We start from the raw sequence: 24,936 nt of genomic DNA on the forward strand, positions 1-24,936 counted from the left end.
TTTGCTGGAGGTATTTTATCATTCCTTTTGTGTTTTCCTGGGGCATTAGAGGAGTAAGATTATTTCAGAAATATGGATTTCTACTTATCTCTATTAGCCTTGAATAGAAAAATTAAATTCGGGGGTGGGTACCTCAAAATGTTTTCACTAAAATGGTCACGGCCACGCGATCTCTTATTCTCTAGTTCTCACTCTCAGAGAACCAGCAGGCTACTGAGAGAATCCCGCCCACACGGCAGAGCCTGGCAAGCTACCTGTGGCATACTCAATATGTCAAAAACAGTAACAATGATGGTCCCCATTCCCCTGACCCTGAAAGAGCCCCCAATATGCCATCAGGCTACACTAGCACATGACAGAGACAAATGGAGACATTACTGGCGCCCGCTTGAGAAAATCGATGAACGGGGTGATAGTGATAGTGATAGTGATAGAGATAGTAGTGTCACTGAAAGAGTTCAAATTTTCCTTATTCTCTCTAATGATTTCAAAATTATCTCCAAAAGCAATATATATACATATGTGTGTGTATGTGCATATATATAGAGAGAGAGTGAGAAAGATGAAAAGTAGAAAAAAATAAAAATGTCATTTACAAAGAATGGTGTTTAATTAAAAGAATTAATTAATTAATTAATTAACTAATGGAATTAATTCAACTCAATCTATAACTCTTTCTCCCATAATGGAATCCCTTATATTTTACAAGTCATAGCATGTGGGACAAAGTTTTTTTTATTTAAATAAAGCTCCCTGAAAAAGAAGCTACTTAAGGGAATGAAGATACTTAGAAAAGGGATGAGAGGTGAGATTTACACAAAGGGTTTCTCACTCTCTTGCCTTTCTGTGCTTCAACCTCTTTAAATAACAACCTGAGTAATACATTATTCAACTAGCTTACTGATGACAAAAATCACTCCACTTAAGAAAGTACAAACTAACAATAAGACTTCAAAGTCAGAAAACAAGACTGAATTCTAGAACACATTAGAAATATGTTTTCAAATTTTTTCTGTTAGATGAATGTCTCTCAAGGTTCTCACCTGGAGTGAAATGGTCCATGAAACATGGCAAGGACATTCACTGTTGCTTTACATCTGATCATATTTTTTGTGTCAATATCCCAGGTTAAGTTGATTCCAACCCTGGGACCTGGAGGTGGGTCACGTGATTAGGCTAAGCCAAGTTGAAAAAAAAATCTAATTTAGCAACATAGGTATCAGCTTAAAGACAGAGATGAAGGCTCAATCAAGCTATCCAGAGGTATCAGGCTCAATTTGGTGTTTTTGTTTGTTTGTTTTTTGTTGTTTATATTTTTTATTGAATCACTGTGAGATAGTTACAAGCTTTCATGTTTGGGTTACAATCACACAATGATCAAACACCCATCCCTCCACCAGTGCACATTCCCCACCACCAATCTCCCCAGTATACCACCCCTCCCCAGCCTCCCCCTGCCTCCATGGCAGACAAAATTCCCCATACTCTCTCTCTATTTTTGGGCATTATAATTTGCAATACAGACACTGAGTAGCTGGAAGCCTGCCTCATGAGTAGAGGGGAGAAGGCAGATAGAATAGAGAAGGGATCACTAAGAAAACAAAGCCTGGAGGAATCAGTCGGGATGGAAGATGTGTGCCGGAAGTAGTTAATGGATCAAGGCTCAATTTGAAGGGGAGAATTTTCTCATCCTTTAGACAGGTGTTGTGACTGAGAGACACTGAAGGTCATCACGGCCAGCAGATGAAGCCTGGAAAGGAGCTGACCTGGGAACTCCAGAGTCCATAGGCAGATGTGGTGCTTTGCTGCAGTAGAGTGAACCCAGTGTTTTCCAGACTCACTCACTATGCATCAGGACAAGCTGGATGGAATCTCTAAGCAGATGGCTGAATCCCATGATGAGCATTTCTCATTCAGTAACTCTGGAGTGGGACCTCAAAATGTCATAAATGAGGCATATATTTAGGTTTGTGTCACAAATCACATGTATGATGGCATTTTGAGGTTCTAACCCAGTTAAATGTGCCCAGGTGATGCTAGAGAGCAACCCTCAGGGAACACTTCAATATTTCAATAAAGCACAGTAGCCAATTATAACGTTTGTGTGGGGTTGTTGGGCTAGCCTCCTCTCCAGGCCCAGGGCTCTCCCCCTCTGGGACTCAGGACTCCAAATAGTGCAGAAGATGGATTCTGGGCCTCGTGCATAAAAAGTGTTTGCTCAGCCCTGTGAGTTTCCTTCCCAGCCCTTGAATATTTTTCTTAATGGTACTGAAGAAGATTTTTCTACCACTTGAACTTAAGAAATATTTCTTACCTGATACTCCTGTGAATATCTCCAAGCCATCTATACCCAAAGAATCCTGAATCACTCAATATTATTTATCGTTTATGTATTTTAAATTATATTGAAAAATCAGGAGGAAATTGCTACCCAGAATAACATTGATTTCATAGTTTGTTTACTTATTTTCTTACTATTGCTACAATTAAATGTATTTTGTAATGAAATATTGAGGAACACAAAAATACTGTTTAATGCTTAGATTTCAATGTAACAGGAAGTATGTTTCTGATTAAGTTCATGTGTAATTTTGTCACTGATAAACTTAAGCTATTTTACATAATGAATATGATTAACAAGGCAGATTTATTTTACTTTAAATATAGTAAAAATAATGATATGCTCTTCCTGAACTATATTTTTAATTTGCATCCTACATTTAATTCCTCATTCATTTTTCACAGCTCTAACATGACATGATTACTTATAACTAAAGAGCCAAAGTATCCTAGTCATCCAAAAATAAAAATATGCATTCAAATAATTATAAGGGTATCTAACTATGATACTATTGAGAAAATAAGTTAATTTCAGAAGTCAAAACTTCTTCTAGTTCTTCCCAGGTATTAATTGCACTGTAATAAATTGGCAGTCTTTGGGCTATTGGTGCATTTCTTGCCCACCCTTCTGATGAATAATTCTCCTGCCACCTTGAGATGAACAATTTCCCCTCATCCTTTTGTCCTAGAAAGCCTGCCTCCTCAGTTCTCTGTCTCTAACTCCAACATACTCCCGTTGTCTTCAGAGGGTGAGATATTTGAAATATTTCATCATGAATGAAGAAAAATAGTGGTGTTTTTCAGTTCCAATACAAGGCAGGATACTCTAGCCATGCAGATGATTGAGTGCTTGGCTTTCACACCAGGAAGTGGGTTAGGTTTCAGTGGATGGAGATGAATCTAGGATTGGGAATGTGCAGGACTTGGAATGTTTGAAAAGGAATATGAGCATAACAGTTTACACTGACCCATTAAAGATTTCCCTCACCACCCCAGTCCCACTTCACAATTCTTATCAATTTCTTTACACAGCAATATCATTTATATATTTTTCTTTTCTTTCTGTAATCATCAACATCATTCAGAATGTTACTTGTTTCTTCCATTGACTATTAACATGGCTTTCTCTCTGAATTATTCATTTAAAGTCTTCTTCTCTTTGCACTTATCCTAAGATGCATGTCCTAAAGTTTCTCTCTGGAAAAGCCAGTTGTCTGCTCACCATTTCCTGCCAACTGTTTTCCACAGTCATTGTTTTGGCAGACAAGATGCTCCTAGGAGCTGCCCCCTCCCTTCTCTGCTGGATTCTCAGTGATAAGTCCTTTGAAAGAACTCATTCATGCAGAGTCAGTGTCCTTGATGCTCTAGCCTCAGGTTTTGCTATTTTTCCTCGTCTGATTAAAATGCCAATCCTTTCATGCTTATCATCTAACGTCTCCTTTTCAAAACATTTAAAACTCCTCATGTGTAAGGCACTAAATTCTTTAAAATACTGAGTTAGGCTCTATTTAAGTCTATTCCTAATTATTTATCAAAGAAACAATAACATCCGTTCTTGGAGAGCCCACTTGGGATGGGAGATGTGTGCTGAAAGTAGACTTATAGACCAAACATGATTGCAAACCACAACACCCAAAAGGAGAGAGAGAGCAAAAGGGAATGGTGGGGGTGGGGGGTGGGGATGGGGGGTAGCGGGGAGTGCAGGGAGGGGGAGGGGGAGGGATACTGGGAACATTGGTGGTGGAAAATGGGCACTGGTGGTGAGATGGGCACTCGATCATTGCATGACTGAAACATAAGCACGAAAGTTTGTAAGTCTGTAACTGTACTTCACAGGGATACATTAAAAAGTTAATTAAATAATAATAGCACTGTAGCACTGTCCTCCCATTATTCATCTATTTGCTTGAGTGGGCCCAGTAACATCTCACAAGAAATTGTGGGACTTATGGTTACTGTTTTTGACATATTGAATACATGATGGGGAGCTTGCCAGGCTTTGCCATGCAGGTGAGATACTCTCGGTACCTCTCCAAGAGGGGTGGAAGAATTGAAGTCAGGTCGGTCATGTCGGCCACGTGCAAAATAATAATAAATAATAAATAATAAATAATAAATAATAACATCCTTTAATCTTTGTAATCCTTATGGATACATATACATACAGATATAGATATAGGTTGAGGTCTTATCCATAGCAGCTACTTAATAGATAGCTGGTGATATAACAAAAGGTAAAATTATATGCATGCAAATATAAATATGTGTAACTCTCAGTTTTTATTTATTTATTTATTTATTGAATCGCTGTGGGAAAAGTTACAAAGCTTTCAGGTTTAGGTCTCGGTCATGCAAATATCAATCACATTTCCCTTTACCAATACTTATTTTTCACCACGAAGAACCCCAATAAACCCCCCATCCCCCACCCCCCCATGCCTGTGGGGCAGATGAATTCTAGTTAACACTCTATCTACTTTGACTAGCTTCATTGTTTCGATAAAAGTTGCACCATTATTATTTTGACTTTACCCCCCCCCCCAAATCAACCATGCTGAAAAAGCATTGTGAAATTGTTTGCTTTCTACAGCTGGGTTCAAGAATTAAATGATGTCGCACGGCCGCGATAGCAGCTGCGTGGTTTTGGATTTCTGCTATTTTACTTATTAACCCTGGAAGTATTTCTACTGAGAGTCAGATAATTAAGAGATTGGTTTCTGTGCTCTGGAGTCATGGCCGTGCCGGACAGCTGCTCGTGGGGGGTAACTGGTGACCTCAGTAGAGTGTGAAGGATGGGCCGGAATGTCCCCCGTCCCATGAGGTTTCAGTTGCGCCCCCACCCCTGGCTCAGACCTGCTCTCCACAAGTCTCCCATGCGGCTGCCATCTTTCTTTCCAGAGAGGAGAGGGTGTCAGTTTTTTTTTTATGTAAGATTACTGCTATTTATTCAGCCACTGATTAGCTGATTGAATTGGGCATGAACTCTACCTTACTTTTTTTTTCATTTTTTATAATTTTATTTATTGAATCACTGTGAGAGCAGTTACAAAGTTTTTGGGTTTAAGTCTCAGACATACAATGAAACACCTGTACCTTCACCAGTGCCCATTCTCCACCACCCAAATCCCCAGTATACCCCTTTACCATACCCTCCCCCTACCTGTGAGGCAGATGATTTCCACATTACTCTCTCTCTACTTTGATTACTTCAATATTTTGACACCAGAACCACCATTATTATTTGGGATTTTACCCCAACACTCAGATCTGCTGAAAAGGCAACAGTAGACAATTTGATTTCTATTGCTGGTTATGAATAACGTATGGTGTCACGTGGCTGCAGTACTGGCCGCACGATTTTGAAATTCTAAAATTTCAACACTTAAATATGGAGGGATTTCTGCCAAAACCTGATGGGTTCTGAGATTTGTTCCTGAGTCTCTTGGATCATGGCCATTAAGCAGCTTGATCAGGAGCCAGAAGGGCCATTCATGGGCAGCAACTCAGGGTCTTGTTAGGATGGGGAGGAAAGGGCAGGCTCCACCCCCATCCCATGAGGCCTCACATGTCTCGTCACTGAGGGCCCAAACCTGACTGTCCAATGGCCTCTGGAGGTTGGTGGCCACCAGGCCGCCAGGGGGAATAGGCCAAGGCAGAAAACCTATTTTCACCTGGAGTGGCCTAGCGCCGGTAACCTACTGCAGGAAGAGGACACATTTCTGCCAAAAGCCGTTGGGTTCTGAGATTGGTTTCTGAGTCTCTGGGATCATGACCATTAAGAGGCTTGATCAGGAGCCAGAGAGGCCATTTGTGGGTGGTGACTTTGGATCTTGTTGGGGTGGGGAGGAAAGGGCCAGCTCCATCCCCATCCCATGAGGCCCCTCATGTCTCATCACTGCAGGCCCAAACCTGACTGTACAACGGCCTCTGGAAGATGGCAGCCACCAAGATGCCTAGGGGGAGCAGGCAGAGAGACAGCACCTTTTCCCCCCTGTAGTGGCCTGGCGACACTAACCTACTGCATGGCCCGGATGCATTTCTGCCAAAAGCCACTGAGTTCCGAGATTTGTTTCTGAGTCTCTGGGATCATGGTCATTAAGCAGCTTGATCAGGAGACAGAGAGGCTGTTCATGGGCAATGACTCAGGGTTTCATTGGGATGGGAAGGAAAGGGTCGGCTCTATCCCATCCCATGGGGTCCCACATGTCTCATCATTGTGGGCTCAAACCTGACTGTCTAGTGGCCTCTGGAGGATGACGGCCACTGGGCCACCAGGGGGAACAGGCCAAGGCACAAAACCTATTCCCACCTGGGTGGCCCGGCAACGATAATCTACTGCAGGGACCGGACACATTTCTTCCAAAAGTCATTGGGTTTCGAGATTTGTTTTTGAGTCTCTGGGATCATAGCCGTTAAGCAGTTCGATCAGGAACCAGAGAAGTCATGCCTCCAATTATATAGCTGAGCTAGAGCTGTGGGTGTGTTTCCCACATACCTAACTTTTGGCCGTTTACTTTCTTGGTAAACTTTGCCCCAAGTTTTTGGGGTCTGGCCAAATGCAAAGCAGCAATTTTGGGGTATCTGGAAATCTGAAGGTGCCATCATGCTGCTGATGCACTCACCTCACAGGTACAGATTGACCTGCTGGTGGCACCATACCCCTGTAACTTTCATTTTATCTCTATATAAATCCTTGATTTCTTAGATATGACAAAACCATCCATTTTCAGAATTTCAACTCTTAAAAGAAAGAAACTAACTCATAAGAATAGCTTTTAATCTATTTTTTTTGTTTGATCTTTGGGGAAATACACTAGGCAGTACTCAGGCCTTACTCCTGGCTTTGTGCTCAGGAATTATTCCTAGCAGTGCTCAGAGGATCACATAGTGTGCTGGGTTCTGACCCTAGTGGACCGTGTCAAGGAAAGCACCCTACCCATGTACAATTTTTTAAATTGTATATTACACACACTTTTGGTGAAAAATATTTATGCTTGCTATATTGTGGTTTGTAAAAAATTATACATTTGGCAAGCCAAATAGATATTTCTCATATGAATTATTGCCTACAGTTCTGGAATCATAGTTCTAAAGTTCTTAGTACTTCCTCTGAAGAGAATGATAAAGCTGTCTTTGTTGAGCAAATGAAGGAGTATTTGGAAGCACCTAAGGCTAGGGATTGGTTGCAAGGGGAACCAACCATGTGACTAAAGGGTTGGAATGTTCACACCCAACCCTCCTTCCACTTCTAGAGTGGGAGATGGGACAGAACCAGGGCTGTAAATAGAATAAATTGTCAATTGCCAATGATTTATTCAAGAATTTTTATGTAACGAAGTATCCATGAAAACTCAAAGGGAGAGGGCTAAGAGAGTTCATGGGTTTATGAACACATGGATAAGAACAGTGGGGAGTCTGGACAGGGTATGAGAGCTAAGGTCCTCCGTCCACATCCCTAGCCCTGTGCATCTCTCCTTCTTGGTTGTTCCTGAGTTATTCCTTTGAAAATAAAGCCGTTATCAAGTAAGTAAAATGCATCTCTACGTTTTATGAGCCACTCTAACTAATTAATTGACTCTGAAGAGGGGTTTCTGGGAATCTCTGATTGATGACCACTTGATCAGAAACAGAGACTGAGCATTATTACTGGCATCTAAAATGGATGGTTGATTTGCTAGTTTGTCTTTTTCCATCAGAATCTGATGCTATTTTCATGTGAATGAGGTCAGAACTGAGTTGAATTGTGTTGAATTTTTGAATACCCTACCAGTGTGCAAACTGCTTGTTGATAGGAAAAGGCTACACATACACCCACATTAGAAATGGACCCAGGATCCCATTCAATACTTATATAGACTTTCAAAAAACTGTAAGTATTTTTGCATTTTAAAATCAAATTTCATGGAAACACTAGTCCCTAAAGAAATTACAGTTCCCCATTAGCAATAGAAAAACTACTGTGCATGAAGTGAATGAACCACGTAACTCTTTTCAATTGATTAGCAATAGTTGACTGGCTGACCAAGGGCTCAGCTGACAACCCATGTGATTTAAAAACTGTTTATGTTCTTTCCTCTTAAGATGTAAAAGTCTAGTGTTCTTTGCAAACCAGCAAAACAAACAAAAATCTGGATAATACCAAACAGTTTATTCTTGTGCCTTTGTGATGTTCTTAGAAGGGACAAGAAATTGCAAACAGCTTATTCAAGTAAACCAAGCATGGCATGCTACATAAAACTATTCTTTTAATTTAGAAAAAGTAAAATAGACAAATAAATAATTTAGAACAAGTGGGGAAATTAAGATCATCAGTTTAGCAGACAGTTTGCTAAATGTGCACATGAAAACAATTACTGCTCTTGTCTTGTGATGTGCATTAATAGTTTGGTTCTCATGAAGCTTCTGTTAGGGTTTTGTGTGTGTGTGTCTGTTGGGTGTATGGGACAGGGGGCACTGTTGTTTTTTAGGTCACACCACAGCTGGTGATGCTCAAATATGTCTGGTGGGGCTTAGGGAACTGTATTAAGTGCTGGGGATCAAACTCAGGTTGGCTGCGTGCAAGGCGAGCCTCTGTCAACTGTACTGTCTCTTCATCCCCAAGTCATCTGTGTTTTATAGTATTTACATCATTATCCAAAGTTGAGCTGAAAGATGCCATACAATTACAGGTTTGGTATATTTAGGTGCGATCATAAGGGGAAATTTCCCTTTGTCCTGTAGGATATTAAGCTTACATTGAGAGACTTGATTTCTTGTGAGGTTGATATGAAGTCCCTCATTGCAAACTAGCTACTGGATATATGTTTTCTTAAGTTTTAGTTACCACTCATAAAAGTTCTCGATTCAAATACAATTCTGTATACAATGAATGAACATACATTTAAAAGTGAAACATATATGGGGTACAGAGTGATAGTACCATGGGTAAGGCATTCAATGAGGCCAACCGGTTTTGATCCTAGGATCCCATATGATCCTCCGAGCATTGCCAGGAGTGATTCCTGAGTGCAGAGCCAGGAATAAACCTGGAGCACTACCATGTGTGGTCCCAAACAAACAAACAACAACAAGAATATTAACATATCTACTTTCAAATTAAAGGTAGATATTGTAAATTTATAATCTGTGAAGAAGCCTCACTTTTTGCTGTTCTACATTATATCCCATGACTGACAGAATTATTGCTGCAATTTCTCATCTTCCTCTTTTCAAGCTACCTAGAAGGTGACAGAAGTGAACTGGGTAACTGCTCACAGCAAGAAATCAACATGATCACGTGAGTTCTTTGGCACAAAAATTTGTGGATATAAAGCATATGTTATTCAATATTGAAGGAACAACTGATTTTTCTCCCACCCTCTAGCATTACTGGGGCTGCTCATGTCAAAAGCAAGCCATAGGCAGGGTAAGGGCCTGGGGGACAGATTGAGACCTGCTTGTAGTCAGAAATGCAGCCTGGTCTGTAGAGCAGGACTGAACTGCACTCTCAACAGAGAGAAGGAAACAATTTTGTTCTGTAATGCAGTGAGTTTTAGAGTAACTTGTAACCGGCAGTTTTGCAGGGATAACAATTGGATCCTAGATCCTTATTCAAGAAAATAAGATAGCATCCCTGCCTTTGCAGGACTAGATAATTAGGGTGACCTCAGTAGGGCCCAGTAAGAATAACCATTAGAGCAGTAAGTATAATCACTCTACAGCACTCAGGCTATTCCTCAGAATAATAGGAGTCAAGGGTACAGGCAGGAAGTTAATGAACTTCCCAGATCACTCATGCATAACGGGAAGAACCCCTATTTGAACCCAGACAGTCCTTGGTTTTCGGTGCCTTGCTGGTATAGCCTCTTACACATTCACACTGTAAAACAACATTCAATTACTGTGGATTAAGACCACAGATACTAATTCAAAACCACAGAAAAGGGATTTAATATTTCCTGGGCATCTGTTAGCCAGCAGCACTGGGATAAATGGCATGATTTAATCTGAGAGTAGCTGATCACACAGATTTGAATGTCAGACAAAATATGATATTAAACATTGCGTTTAATCTTCCTCGGGCCCAAATCTTTATCTTCAGAACAGTCAGAAGACTTACCCAGTGGGCTTATCGTGAGAATTTACCACCACTCAAGAGGCATACAGAAAATTCAAACTAAATGTTAACTGTATTATCATGACCTTATTGCAATTACATGACACCATGAAACACATTATAATAATTATATTTTTAAAGCATAGCCACCAAGGTTGCCCTTCTAAAAAATAATATTTTTCTATACTGTTCCAATTCTTCCACAAATGCTCATCTCTTCCCAACATCATTTGCCATTCTTCAAATTCATTCAATGTTGTCTTGCGAAGTTGAATGTCACTGTCACTGTCCTCCCATTGTTCATCGATTTGCTCAAGCGGGCCCAGTAACGTCTCCATTGGAGACTTTGTTGTTACTGCGTTTGGCATACCGAATACATCATGGATAGCTTGCCAGGCTCTGTCGTGCGGGTGAGATACTCTCGGTAGCTTGCTGGGCTCTCTGAGGGGGCAGAGGAATCGAACTCGAGTCGGCCATGTTGGCTGCGTGCAAGGCAAATGCCCTACCGCTGTGCTATAGCTATCCAGTCCACGAAGTTGACTAAGTATTCTATTTGGTAGAAGTTTGCCTGTTATGGTTATAAAAATTATGATTTTTAACCTGACATGTCCAGGAAGTGAACTTTGAGATAGAACAAGATATAGGTTTGTCATTTATTTGAATTTTTTTAATTATTCATTGTACTTGAATCAGCAGTGGGTAAATAAATTGATGCTAAGTTTCCTCTACTGAATGTTAATACTTGCAATTCAATACCATGCAGACCTGGGGCACTAGTTAAATAACAACGTATACAATCAAGCTTTCTACAATTTCCTGAAAGTAGAGATTTTCAGGTAAGCAAGTGGGCAGGACTTTGTTCTGAGTAGTCAACTATAGGAAAGGAAACTCTCCCCACATTCCTGACCCTCGGCTCAGGCCTGGTGCTACCTAGAGCCCAGGGGAATTGTCTGTCCTCAAGACACCTTTTCTGGAAGGCTGAATAAACACTTTTTGAATTCAATTTTAACCGGGTCTCAGAGAAGGCAAGGAACTTGTACAAGATCATAAAGAATAAAACAAGAATGGAGAAAGACCAGGCAGGGGTTTAGGGGTTGGGGTTCCAACTTCAAAGGATCCTAGAATCCCCTGCCTCTGCATTTCAGTCAATACAAACTACATAACCTTGCTTTCAACGTGAGGAAAGATTACTGGGTTAAATAAAGATGTATGAACAGCAGATCAGTGAACTGCCATTCATACTTTTATAAAAAATTTTCAAGTGCCATATCATCTGGAATTTCTAAAGGATAGGAGAATACAGAAATTCCTATAAGAACTGGTGATGCCCCCAGGGGGCGTTCCTATCACTACTCAGATTAGCACATCATTCTCCCAGGCATATGTACATCCTCCTGAGACTTCAATCAAAACCATTTGGTTTTAAAAACAATACCCTCAGCTATGCATTTCTTGTAATTCGTATAGCTTTGTTCTCAAGAGATTTTATACATATGTATATATATAAAACTGTGCTTACCTTACTAGATTTTATATTATGAATACTTCAATCTTATAAAAGAAAAATGTAGTCTGTAATGTGATTTATTCAAGAGCCAAAAATTAATACAGAAAATAATATGACTTAATGTTATGAAAGTAAAAATATATGTATATGAATTTGCACACGTGTATATGTATATACACATTGTATATGTTGTATATGATATAAAATATATAAAAATATACATATATATTTAACTCTCCTATGTAGCTTCTATTTCAATTTTAAAGACATGAAAATCAAGGGTTATGAAAGCGTTTCTCCCTTGCTGATTCAGGAGAATCCTTACTTGAATAATAGTAATAAAGTCAATCACTAAGAATTTCAGTTACAGCTGAGAGAAATGCTTTTTGTTCTTATGACACATAATTCAGTCCTAATGACTTTTCTTACCTCAACTTCTTTTGACACCCAATGAATGAGGCATTCTGTCTGGACTGGAGCTTTTATGTATATCATCTCTAATATAAAATGCAGATGATTCAAAAACTGCTTTCTCAAGAAAAACGGTTTTCCCAACAGGAGGCAAATATTTTAAATATAAAGATAAGGTATCTGAAAAATCATGTTCTCATTTCAGGACTCAAATTCATGGTAACTCTTTCCCTAAATATGTGGTCTCCAGACAAATTCAATATGCTTCAAGAGAAGACTGCTATTGATTTGGGAGACAGGTTTTATCCCAGGGTTATTTAGTATGATAGCTGGAAAATTATCATTTTGACTACCTCTCAAAAGTTATATGAGAATTGAATGAATTTATATTACATGTATAAAAATATTTTTCAGGAGAGTATTCTAAAATGCAAGTAGATATTTTCCCATTAATATTTTGTATTAGCGATACAACTTTAATTTGAAAACTTAAAACCACCCACACGGGAATTGTCTATCTTGGATATAACTTCACAAAAATAAAATCTTTTCTCTTTTAAAACAAATGAGTAATTTTCATGTCAAGACTGTTCTTGGCACTATATAACTAATGATGTTGACCAAGAAAGAAAAAAATAGTCTGTAACTTATCTTTTGTATTTTGGATAGAAAATACTTAAATGGACAAATAGTTTTGTTTAAAATTTTTAAAAAATGAGTTTTGTCTAATCATTTTGCACAGCAGAAAATGTTAGTCTTGAATGAGCAGTAATGACCAATTAGGAAATACATTTACCACATTTTGATGTTTTGCTTTTGATTCTTTGCTCTCACCCATTGATTAAATCACAAATACACCATAGCTCCTTGCCATAGAGAAGTTCCTAAGAAATACCAAAACTCAGTGACCTCTTAAAAATACAATTTTAGTCTGCTTTTCCCTATAAAACGGCCAGCTAAAATAGTAAAACTGGATACTGAAGTAATGATTGATTTGGAATAATGAGATGTTGGAAACAGTGACTATGAAAAGCCAAGATGATAGGGCCTTTGGCATAAAAACTTTTCTTAATGGCTAAGCCAGGTCTGGGGTCACACAAGGTCAAGCCAGTGAGTACCCTCATAAAGTTCTTACCTCTCTTTTTCCCTTTATAGAGCCATCACTCTCCTACTTTGCCTCAAGTATGATGAGATAAAGGAGACAGAAGAATGAGTTCTATTACAAAATACAGTTTCTTATTTGCCAGGAAATGTGATCCTTGAAAAGACAAAGCTCTCTTTTCCCAAGAAAATGAGATTTGCAACCGCCTTGCAGCTCTATCAATTTAGGAGTTAATGGAAAATAGCTTGACAATGTCCCCCAGTGGAGGCCTCCAAATGCCCTGGTAAGTGTCCTGGTATTCGAATCCTAGCATTAGAACCCCTCTCCTTCTTAGAGGTGACTCTTGACCTAAATTTCTCAAAAGATAAGGGCTTCAAACCTCCCAGCTCTACTTAACTTGCAGTTCCCTTTGCCAAAATGAGCAATAAAAGGAATTTGATGAAAACTCCTGTTGGCTGGGAGCTAGAAATATTGGTTTTCACTCTGCACACCCTGTCCGCATATGCAGGAAGAAGACAAGGAGCTGTGTGTATGTGTGGTATGAATGTGTGTGCAGAATCCTAACTGGAGTCTGAGAAAACTGATCAAAAACATCCTTTATCAAAAATTACAATACACACAAATCCCAGAGCTGGGTAGTTAGATGATCACTACTAGACTAATAGATTAATAAGGAAATGTGTCCATAAAATCATTTTCAACCACTGGTTCATGAGCCTGGCATGGGTCTACAGGAGTATAAAGGTAAAACATCCACTGCAACAGAATATCATACATGTATGAAAAATAATTTTTTAATCTATAAAAATGTTCATGAGCCTCTCAAGCAGGTCTTGGGCACTTTGGGGACCATCAGAGTGATATTTGGCCAGTGAAGCTGGGTGGTTCAATGTGACTTCTGAGGGGACACAGGTGCTCGGGATCTGCAGGACCAGGGGTCACCAGGCCTGGACAGGCAGCACTGAGGAGCCTCTGGGCTAACTCAACAATGCCCCAGTGAGGGGCATGACCCAGCAGGTTGTCCTGACTTCTTCTCCTGACACTGTGCTCTCAGAACTGTGAGACTTTCATCACCCACAACATTAAACTAGAATTAGGGCGATGATATATTTATTTTTATTAAAGTTGCTGCAGTTAAAAAGCTCGTAGTTGGATCTTGGGAGTGGGCGGGCGGTCCACCACGAGGCCAGCCACCGCCCGTCCCCGCCCCTTGCCTCTCGGCGCCCCCTCGATGCTCTTAGCCAAGTGTCCCGTGGGGCCCGAAGCGTTTACTTTGAAAAAAATTAGAGTGTTCTTTTTATTATTAATTATTATTTTTTTTAGTTTTTAACAAATCAATGTGAGGTATAGTTACAGACTTACAAACTTTTGAGCTTACGTTTCAATCATACAATGATTGAGTACCCATCCCTCCACCAGTGCCCATTCTCCACCACCAATGTTCCCAGTATCCCTCCCACACCCCCACCACTGCCTCTTCCCTTTTACTTTCTCTCTCCTTTGGGGTATTATGGTTTGCAATACAGGTATTAAGTGGCCATCATGTTAGGTCTATAGCTTACTTTCAGCACACATTTCCCATCCTGAGTGAGCTCTCCAAGCATCCTTTACTTGGTGGTCCCTTCTCTACCTCAGCTGCCTTTCCCCCCAGCATGTAAGGTCAGCTTCCAAGCCATGGATCAATCATCCTGGTCCTTATCATGATATGTTTCTAAACAAAGAAAGAGGAAGAGAATTAGGTCTCTGTGGGCATGTGCATGCTTATAACATGCATTAATACTATCATGGGAAAAGGCAAAATAGAAGCACTAAATTTGACATTAACTTCAGAAACTATGATTAAGACTAAAAGGAAGATTCAGCACAATTGTACTTCATTCACTTGTGTGCTTAATGCCATGATGTGCACATAAGCACTTAAGGTCCTGTGTGATGGTACGCAGAGGGGAAACAGAACTTAAATTTCGGAGATTCTCTATTATTTCACTCATTGAACGCAGGCCCTAAGGCATAAAACACAAGTGTGAGAGTGACGTCACTTCCGTGGATTGAGTCTGACTTCAGTGCTAGTGTGCCACCAGGAGCCTGTTTTATCTGGAGAGTCCCCCAGCAAGCTGATACCCCCCCCCCCAGGACCCAAACACCAACAATGAGCACTCTTTGTTCCAGTGCTTACACAGTGATTAACTGAGAGGCAGTTAATTGAGAGGGAGGTGAACTGAGCAGTGGCATGGAGACCTCCCCAGAGACTGGTCAGAGTAATTTCTTTTTTTTTTTTCATTTTAAACCTGAAATTTTTACTTTTTATTTTATTTTAATTTTATTAAAGGCCATTATTTACAAAGTTTAGACATATAAAGTACTATCACCAATCCCACCACCAATGTCAACTACCGTTCACCAGTGACCCCAAATTCCTTTCAGCCCCCAAAGCCTGCCACCTTGACAGATACATTTTAAAGTTTTGTTGTCTAGTTTGGATCTCATGTTTTCAGTGTCATTGGCTTTAGTTTGGGTGGTAAATACATATATTTACCAAGGCCCTTAACCCCTGCTACCCCATTACCTCCTTTCCCTAACTTCTTACTCCACCAGCCCTACCACTGATTTCTTAAACCTCCAGTGTCTGATCTTGATGCTCATATGCAACTCCACTGCGGGTTCACTCAGGTATCAATTATTGATCTTTAGTGGCAAAAGTCAATTATGTTTGAATTATAGAGATAAATTAAAATAAAATATTCAAATGCAACTTACTTTAATTGGTTTATTTTCAAAAAAGACATTCAGGGGATTAGGGCTGGAGCGATAGCATAGCAGGTAGAGCGTTTGATTCTCAGCATCCCATATGGTCTCCTGAGCACTGCCAGGAGTAATTTCTTAGTGCAGAGCCAGGAGTAACCCCTGTGCATTGTCAGGTGTGACCCAAAAAGAAAAAAATAAAACATTTGGGGATCACAACCAGTCGTGCTGAGGAAAGCTCAGGGGCCATCAAGTCTTACCCAGAGGTCCGAGTGGTGAGAAGTTGGTGCCTGGGGATTGAACCCAGAATCTCACACACACCAGGCATGGATCAGGGGACAGAACCATAGCACAGTGGGGAGGGCATTTGCCTTGCATGTGGCTGACCTAGGTTCAATTCCCAGCATCCCACATGGCCCCCTGAACATTGCCAGTAGTAATTCCTGAATGCAGAACCAGTAGTAACCCCTAAGAATTGCCAGATGTGGCTTCTGAACAAAACAAAACAACAAAGATATCTCCTCAACCTAAAATATTTACATACCACTAAAACATTCTCTCTAATAGTCCAATTTATGTTAACCATATTATAAAACATGATATCACCATCTCACAGAAATAATCTCAAAAGTTACTAGAGAAGTGACATCATGTATTGAACATATTAAGATGTATAGGTAATTAATGTCCATAGAATGGCTCATTTAATTACTAGTAATCCTTGTATAAAAAAAACACAAATTCTTTTCTTAAAATAATCCCTTTGGGGATTCCAGGTTGAATACTAATGATAATAAATACTATTGCTTATCTAGGTGTTGGCTATTCTGTCCAGTGCTTCATGCGTATTTTCTTGGTTAAACTTTGCAATAGCTCCCCCAGAGTGGGGATTACACCCCCCTTCAGGTGAACAAACTTAGTCCTGCCAAGTTAACCAACCGCAATGAGGTCCACAGGGCAAGGAAACTTGTGTGAAACTCAACCCACTAGTCTCGTGAACTCAAACTCTCAACCACCCTAGATAATGTGTTCTTGCCCCATCTTAATAGACTTGGATGCTGAATGAAACTATTGCCTCGATTGTCATGACATTCAGCTATCCATGACAGAATGGCAACATGACTTCTTTGAGACACAAGTTTTGTATGCTTTTGTGTAACTGCAGTCCAGAGACATGAGGCCTGGGACTAATGTGACAACACCTCTGTGTCTCCAAACAAGCCACACTCCCATCCTGTGTAGAACTCTATCTTCTTGGGCAGATACCGTAGTCCACTCTGGTTCCTAAAAGACTGTTCATAAAGGCAACTCCAGAGCGTCAGGAGGAAGTATGAGCTAAACAAACTTGACCCCGCAAGTCAGCTCTAGTGCCCCTCCCCTTTATAGTGCCGTTTCTGTCTCTCCATTCCGTATCCACTCAGTACCAAAGGGGTTAACACCTACGTCTTTATCCTAGAGCGCAAGACTCCCTTGTTAAAAAAAAAAAAAAACTAATCAGAAATCAGCAAAATTGGCAGAATTAGAACTTTGAAAAATGTACTCCCTGAGAAAAGCAACACAAAAATTGTTTTAATACATTCTCAGAATATTTTTCACGATTCATTTTTCCAGAACCTTGGAAATTAACTGAATGTCCACAGCAGTCTTTAAAATTAACATTCCACATTGGCAGTGAAATCTAGCACCTTGGCAGCCACAAGAGAAAGCAGAATTGGACAGAAATTCTTTCCAACCCTCGTTTGGAAATAATTATCATTATTTTATCTGCCTGCTGGCCCACTGAAAGATTCTGCTTGCAAAGGTTCCTTGTATCTCATTTGACTGTGTCATTTAAAAAATGTTTTTCCCTGGGAGGCATTTACAAAAAAGCAAATTAAAAGAGTTTAACTTCACAGCTTCCTGGAGGGAGAGAACAGCTGTAAGAGGAGGCTAGAGGTGAACTGAAGATGCAAAAATGGAATCTGTCCAGAGAGGCTTTAAAAGCTCCAATCTATTCATGGGGCTCTGAGCCAGAGGAACAAGCATGCGTGGACACTCAGGAAGGAACTGAGAAAGTCTATTGGCATCAATAGAGCTGATAGCAAGGCTCCAGGTGAGCAAGAAGTGAGACAAAGCCAAAACTGGAATATCCTGGGTGTATTGGGAAGGCAGGTGGTAGAAAACATCCCTTGGCAAAGCCTAGGGGGTTCTGTCCAATCATTAGTGAACTCTCTCTGCTAACCCAGCAAAGATTTCAGCTAACACAAAGTAACAGGGAATAGATTTTTCAAAATTGCTTGAGAAAGTTGCTACACTAAGTAGCAACATGAACAAAACCTAACAAGTAGAAAAATCTAACTTCTGATAGCAAAGCACCAAGTATCTAGCAAGGATAGAAAAAAGACACCTGATATAATGCACCTGATAACTCAAACTCATATTCATTATATTATTATTACCTGACCATACTTCCTATAAAGAGATGGAAGTTGCAAGCATTTGCACGCTTTGCCCATTGTAAGAGGCGCTAAAACCAAGCAACTGGCTGAACAGTAAAGTCACTTTTTTGTGATCTGGACTGAAACCTGCTGCTTTTTCCCAGGAAAGGTGTGGGAACCACTGGGTCCTGGAGCTCCTGATCAGGTAGATGAGCAGGCAATGAACAGACGAAAGAAACACAGTTCATGTCTCCTGCACTTGGCAGAGGAACCACCAGGGTTCCTGGGGGTAGAACTGCTCTGCCTGATGGTTCGAGGAGCATTCCTCTTTGCCTGCATAGAAGGGCAACCTGAGTAGGAAGGTAAAAGCTCTGGTGATGTCACCTCTACCTGATGCCTGTCAATAAATGATCTCCCAGCAGAATAGAGGTTTGGAAGATATGATTAGGACTGAGGATCTGGAGATGGGAAAAAGGACAAGTTGGTTGGATTCAATCCAATCAGATGAGACTTTAAAAAGATAGATGTTGGAGCTGGAGTGATAGCACAGTGGGTAGGGCGTTTGCCTTGCACGTGGCTGATCCAGGTTCAATTCTCAGCATCCCATATTGTCTCCTGAGCACCTCCAGGAGTAATTCCTCAGTGCAGAACCAGGAGTAACCTCTGAGCATTGCTGGGTGTAACCCAAAAAGCTAAAAAAAAAGTGGATGTGTCAGTCAGTGTCAGAGTTTCGGAAAGACGCCACCTTGATGAAGAGGGTCTAACTCTGAGAGGTAGCGGGTGCATGCAAGACCCAGAGAGCTGGTCAGCAGACAAGGGAGCCCCCAGCGGAAGGTCCGCAGGGTCCCAGAGATCAAAGAAAGACTGGTAGATATGCTCACCTTTGAAGTTATATGATGCTGTAAAGACTGGGGACAGGCAAGATCCAAGTGCCTCATCAGCCAAGGATGACTAATTTGCTAACCCCTCAACAGCAATAAAGAGTCTTACAAATATAGAGTGCTTCATAGTATTCACTAAATTAACTTCAGTGAGCTCTTTCCAGTTAAAAACACTGAGACCCCTTTCAGCAATGTAAGTGATAAATTCAAAAGTGACTAGAGGGCTGGAGCAATAGCACAGTGAGTAGGGTGTTTGCCTTGCACACAGCCAACCTAGATTCAATCCCCAGCATCCCATATGGTCCCCCATGCACCACCAGGAGTAATACCTGAGTGCAGAGCCAGGAGTCATTCCTGAGCATCACTGGGTGTGACCCAAAAAGCAAAAGAAAAATAAAATGACCAGAACATATTAAAAAACTAAATATCTTATGTAAGCTATTCAGTTAGTTTTCCGGGGACAAGGGGAAATATTTACAGAGAGTCTGTGCTCTATGGAAATAAACATTTGACTTTTCTCAAAGACATCATTCACCAGAGCCCATTTCCCTTTTTGTAGCACATTAAGCCCACAGGAATCCTCACTGAGCTGACTTCTGGTCCCAGAAAGATTCATGTGAAACGTGGAAGGAAGCAGACGCTGTAAGAGTATACACACAATCACGCCAAGGAGCTTAATGTCAGATCACTGCACTGCTTATAATTCACAGAGTAGGAATCCCAGCGGCCTGACTTGAAACGGCACGGAGTATCTAATCCAGCTGCTCTGAAACGAAGCCAGGATGGTTATCCCTGCTCAACCTCTTGAGCGATGGATCAATAACAGGCCCAGACTACATTAAAACACCAAATTGCTTTCAGTGAATAAAACGTCCAACAAACAGAGGCAAGCTGTCTGTCTCTCTATTCAACTAGATCTATCCATTTAGTATCATCTCTCTAGCACCTGTGTATCTATACAGTATTATCTACCCACATTATCATCTATTCTTCCTGCATATGTAGACCCTTTAACCTCCCTATCCAGCTCACCTTTTGTGCACCAGTATCATATTAGACACATGCCTAAATACATATTAGTATGCAATGTGCGTTTTGTACAGAAACAATACCCTGAGTGTTTTACCTATGTTAGTCTTGGCAACCCTCTGTAGGGGAGGAGAGACTGTGTTACTATTCCCGCTGGACTCACCCAGATGAGGCAGGCAGGCAGGTAGATATGGAAGGGCCCCCATGGCAATTAATTCCTGAGGAATAATGAAAACAACTCACCCTGAGACTGTCAAGAACCACCTTGTGGACACAGGAACTAAGGCCTGATGAAACCTCTACCTGGTGCCAACATAGACCCAGGAAAGGCTGGACCTGCCTAAGAGAGACGGTCCAGGGAAGGAATTTCAAAGGAGACCATCCACTACTCCCATCTCTACCCCCTTGGCAACCGCCCTAGCAACAGACTCTTATTTCAGTTGAAAGCTCCACATGGGCACCTCCGGAAGAAACCCGATCAAAGCCAGCTTGAACAAAGTGTGAGTATACACTGCCCGAGTCCATATGCTGCTTGCGTCCATGTGTCATGGCTGAGCACGTATAAGTCCCAAACACATGTGTTGCCTGCATCTCCCGTCTTGAGATATGCAGTTTCTTGCTTTCAGATCTAATGCTGGGATATATGCTGAGTTCTCTTTGCCTTCAGAGAAATCCTTGTTCTGTCTTGAGCATGTTACACTCTCTCTCTCTCTCTCTCTCTCTCTCTCTCTCTCTCTCTCCTCTCAAAACCTTTATCTCCTTCCTCAAAACCTCCAAATAAAATCTGTTTCTTTACTGCACTGCTTCTCTCCTCCTAAACGTCTCCTGTGTGAGAAAGTGAAGGAATCAAATGCCTGGGTAAGGTCTAGAACTGACTTTCCTCTCCTGCAAAGAGCAGTTATTTGCTACAGCCTGGGTTCATGGCTCCCTGAGAAATTGAGGGGTATGGGTGGATATTTACTCCCATGTCACACAGAATAAGTGGACGTCAGGTGTAGCTCGACAGTTACCTAATGGAACGGGTGGGACTCAGGTCTGTGCCGTGCAGGAGCCCATCGAGACCTCATCAGTCCTAGACTTTGCAGCAGTTTCCCAGCATGGCAGAGCTGGATTGGGTGGAAGGGCTGCTCCCCTTCTCCAGGTTGTCTCTCTCTTCTCTGCTTCACATAAGTCACCTCAGCACCCCACCGGCATCACAGGCGCAGGAAGATTGAGGAACTGCTCAAGTTTCCCCAAGGTTAAGTGCTGGAGCTCAGCTGGAATCCTGGAAATTTCCCCTCCAAGCCTCTGCTCTCAGCCGCTCTGTGTTGCGCGGGATTCTCTGAAAGCTATTCTGGGGAGCACTTACAGGGAGATAGCCCGGGGTGAAGTCTGAGTGCCCACAGAAATCCGGAGACAAGCTGCTCCATTTCTATCGTACCCATGGGACGATTTCAGAGCTGCGTGATGAGAAACGCCATTGGCTATAACAGCTTGGAACGCCACGTTCTTGGAGGTGAAACTGGGGGGCTGTTCAATACTCAATACAAGCGCACGGTGGTCTGTTTGGGAGGACACCCCCCCCTCCAGTTGGTCTGGCACACAAGGGCCCCACACACTCTGGCACGGGCAGAGAGGGGAGGATGCAATTGAAGATGAGCATTTATTTCATGCAGCCTGGAGTTGAGCGCCTTCCCCAGAATGCATCAGCAGGCAAAGCCAGGCGTGACTCAGGCTGGCTCTGTGTTCGGGGAGGAAGGAATGCTGGAGATAGATGTGGTGCATTAACACATCCCCTCAGGGAGGAAACCAGGAGAGGTGAGTAAGAGGTGAGCCTGTGGGGACCAGCCATTCTCTCCAGGGGATGTCTCAGGCTGCCGGCCGCACTGCTTCTGGAAAGATCACCAGCCTTGAACTCAAGCAAGGGTTCCTGATCTCAGGCAGCCTCTCCCATCTGACTCCCCAGTGTAAAAACGATTCCGACTGTCCAGGAGCAGGGTGGGAGGGTGAACAGCCCTGGAAGCCTGATATTGCAGAGACCTTGCCAGTGGCGATAAGAACCAGAGAGGCTGGGAAGCCTGGAAAGAAATCTGAAAGGATTAGAAACTGGAGTGAAATATCAGGTGACCGTGCTTGGCTTTCATTCAAAGGGGTTATCTGGGAAAACAAGTGAGGCTGATGGGATGGATGAAGACAAAACAGTAAGATGGGGCATTCATGGTTGTAACAGGTCAACAAACCGCAGGGAAAGGCATTTAAAGGCACCTGTGCTTCTCAGAATTTCTCAGAGAGAGGACACTTGTCCGCCCAGCTGAAGCATTCAGCCCATGTAGGGAGCATTCTTGCATATGCACGTCCGGGCCCTAACGGCCAACTAAAACCAAACCAACAAAAATAACCACCTCACTGTCTCTCAGCTGGTCCTCAATGCTCATTTCTTAGAAAAGTAAGTTGTGCCCCTTTTCTTCTTCCTTTTATTTATTTATTTTTTATTTTTATTTAGTGAGACACCATGAGGTACAGTTGTAGACTTACAAATTTTTGTGCTTGGGTTTCAATTATGCAATGATCAAATATCCATCCCTCCACCAGTGCCCATTTCCCACCACCACGGATCCCAGTATCCCTCCCACCCTCACATCCCCCCCTGCCTCTGTGGCAGGGCATTACCTTTTATTCTCTCTCTCCTTTTGGGTGTTGTGGTTTGCATAAGAGCCATTGAGTGGCAATCATGTTTGGTCTATAGTCTACTTTCAGCATAGAGAAGGAGCACCAAATAAAGGGGGTTTATTTTTCCTTTTAGGTGTAGAATTTGCCCACGTCGGGATGGAATGCCTTGTCTTCTTTTCCTAACGGAGGGCCTGGATCATCGACCCAGCCGGAGCTGTGGGAATGGCACAAGGCCGTGGACAGTGGCAGAGGAGAGATCTGGCTTTTTTCAGTGGAAGAAATAGCCTGAGCCGATGCAATCTATCAGTCCCCGAATCATTCCTTAAAAATGCACGCGGCGTGTGGGTTTCTGTCTACTCCACCCTGACCCCAAATACCAAGATTCTCTGCAGCTGAAACATTCCTACAGCCCCGACGACACCGAGCCAGGATTTCCCCGTCTGTTTCTGTTTATTCGTTTGCCCGCCTCGCCGCTGCTTCTCACGTGCCCTCCCGGTGCACCAACTCCGCGGACAAATCAAGGTTCCCACGCCCGGGTTTGGCCCCTCTCGCACCCTGCAAGGGAACAGCCCTGGTCGCCCAGCGCAGGCCTCCCTGCAAACACGACCCGGGGCAGGGCAGGGTAAGGTCACGCACGTACCTGCACAGGTGGTCCCGTTGTAGGTCTCACACACCCACTCGTGACACTCGCACAGGGGCCCGAAGTACATGCCCGGCTCGCTCACGTGGCAGATGCAGACCCCGCAGTCGCAGTGGCCCCGGCCGTGGCACAGCGCGCCCCCTGGCGGCTGCCCCGGAGCCCTGCAGCGGCGCTCCGACTCGGCCCGGGACAGTCTGCACGCGCCACCGGGCCAGTTTCTGCGGAGGACGAAAAGCCACAGGACACCTGGGTTAAGGACAGGTTGCCGCCCTCCCCCACTGTGCCCCCGGGTGGAGAAAACTCCACAGTGAGGGAGCCTGGGCCTCCACCTTCCTCAGTCACAAAACCCGTAGGAGGTCCCTGTGCTCCCTGGGGAGGAAATCCCACATGATGAACTTTGCCCGGAAAAGAAGAGGGACCCAAATGTCTAAGCGGTCAACTGCATGCCAAGGAACAGGACCCTTCTCCACAGGAGTAGGCAGCATTGGCGGGGGGGGGATGGGATGGGGAGGAAGAGGAGGAAGAGAAAAAGGTGGAGGAAGAGGTGGAGGAGGAGGAGGAGGAGGAGGAGGAGGAGGAGGAGGAGGAGGAGGAGGAGAAGGAGGAGGAGGAGGAGACAAATGATGAGTGTTGCGTGCAATTCAAATTCACCCAGTGTGACCAGGAATGATTATTTTACGAAAATAAGAGAAGCCGCTATAGAAAGGTCAGTGGAACTTAGAACACAGAGAGGATTTTTTTTTTAAGCTGCAATTTATGAATTACACTTTTGAATGATTTCCTGGCTTGGAGTGTGTGTGGCGGGGGGGGGGGGGGGGGAGGAGCACATCAAGTAGTTCTCAGGGCTTGCTCCTGGTTCTGTGCTCAGGGATCGCTCCTCGGGGTGCTCAAGGGACCAGAGATCAAATTCTGCTCTGCTGCCTGCAAGACAGGTGCCTTGCAGACTTATGCTTTCTCTCTCTCCGCCCCCAACTACACTTTCCTCAAAGTGTAGCTATTGCAATTAGCAAGTCACTTATTTAATAGAGTGTAGAATCAGGGCCCCTGAAATCGGCCTTAGGGGTTCTGAGAACACCCAGCCAAGTTCCTGCAGCTGCCTGGGGACTTCTGATACGTATTGGCA

General features: G+C 42.6%; 1 protein-coding gene across 1 annotated transcript in view; it reads right to left on the minus strand.

Moving 5' to 3' along the window:
- ITGBL1 (integrin subunit beta like 1) overlaps window positions 1–24,298 on the minus strand; it is a 266,652-nt gene extending 242,354 nt beyond the window's left edge. The window contains exons 1-2 of the mRNA XM_056109966.1: window positions 24,201–24,298; window positions 23,814–24,031 (exon numbers count right to left, since the gene is read on the minus strand). Coding sequence (XP_055965941.1) covers window positions 23,814–24,031; window positions 24,201–24,298 — 316 coding nt within the window. The remainder of the gene's footprint in view (window positions 1–23,813; window positions 24,032–24,200) is intronic.
- Between the last annotated feature and the right edge of the window lie 638 nt (window positions 24,299–24,936).

Source organism: Sorex fumeus, unplaced genomic scaffold (genome assembly GCF_029834395.1).
Source record: "Sorex fumeus unplaced genomic scaffold, SorFum_2.1 ptg000008l, whole genome shotgun sequence".
Classification (NCBI taxonomy): domain Eukaryota; kingdom Metazoa; phylum Chordata; class Mammalia; order Eulipotyphla; family Soricidae; genus Sorex; species Sorex fumeus.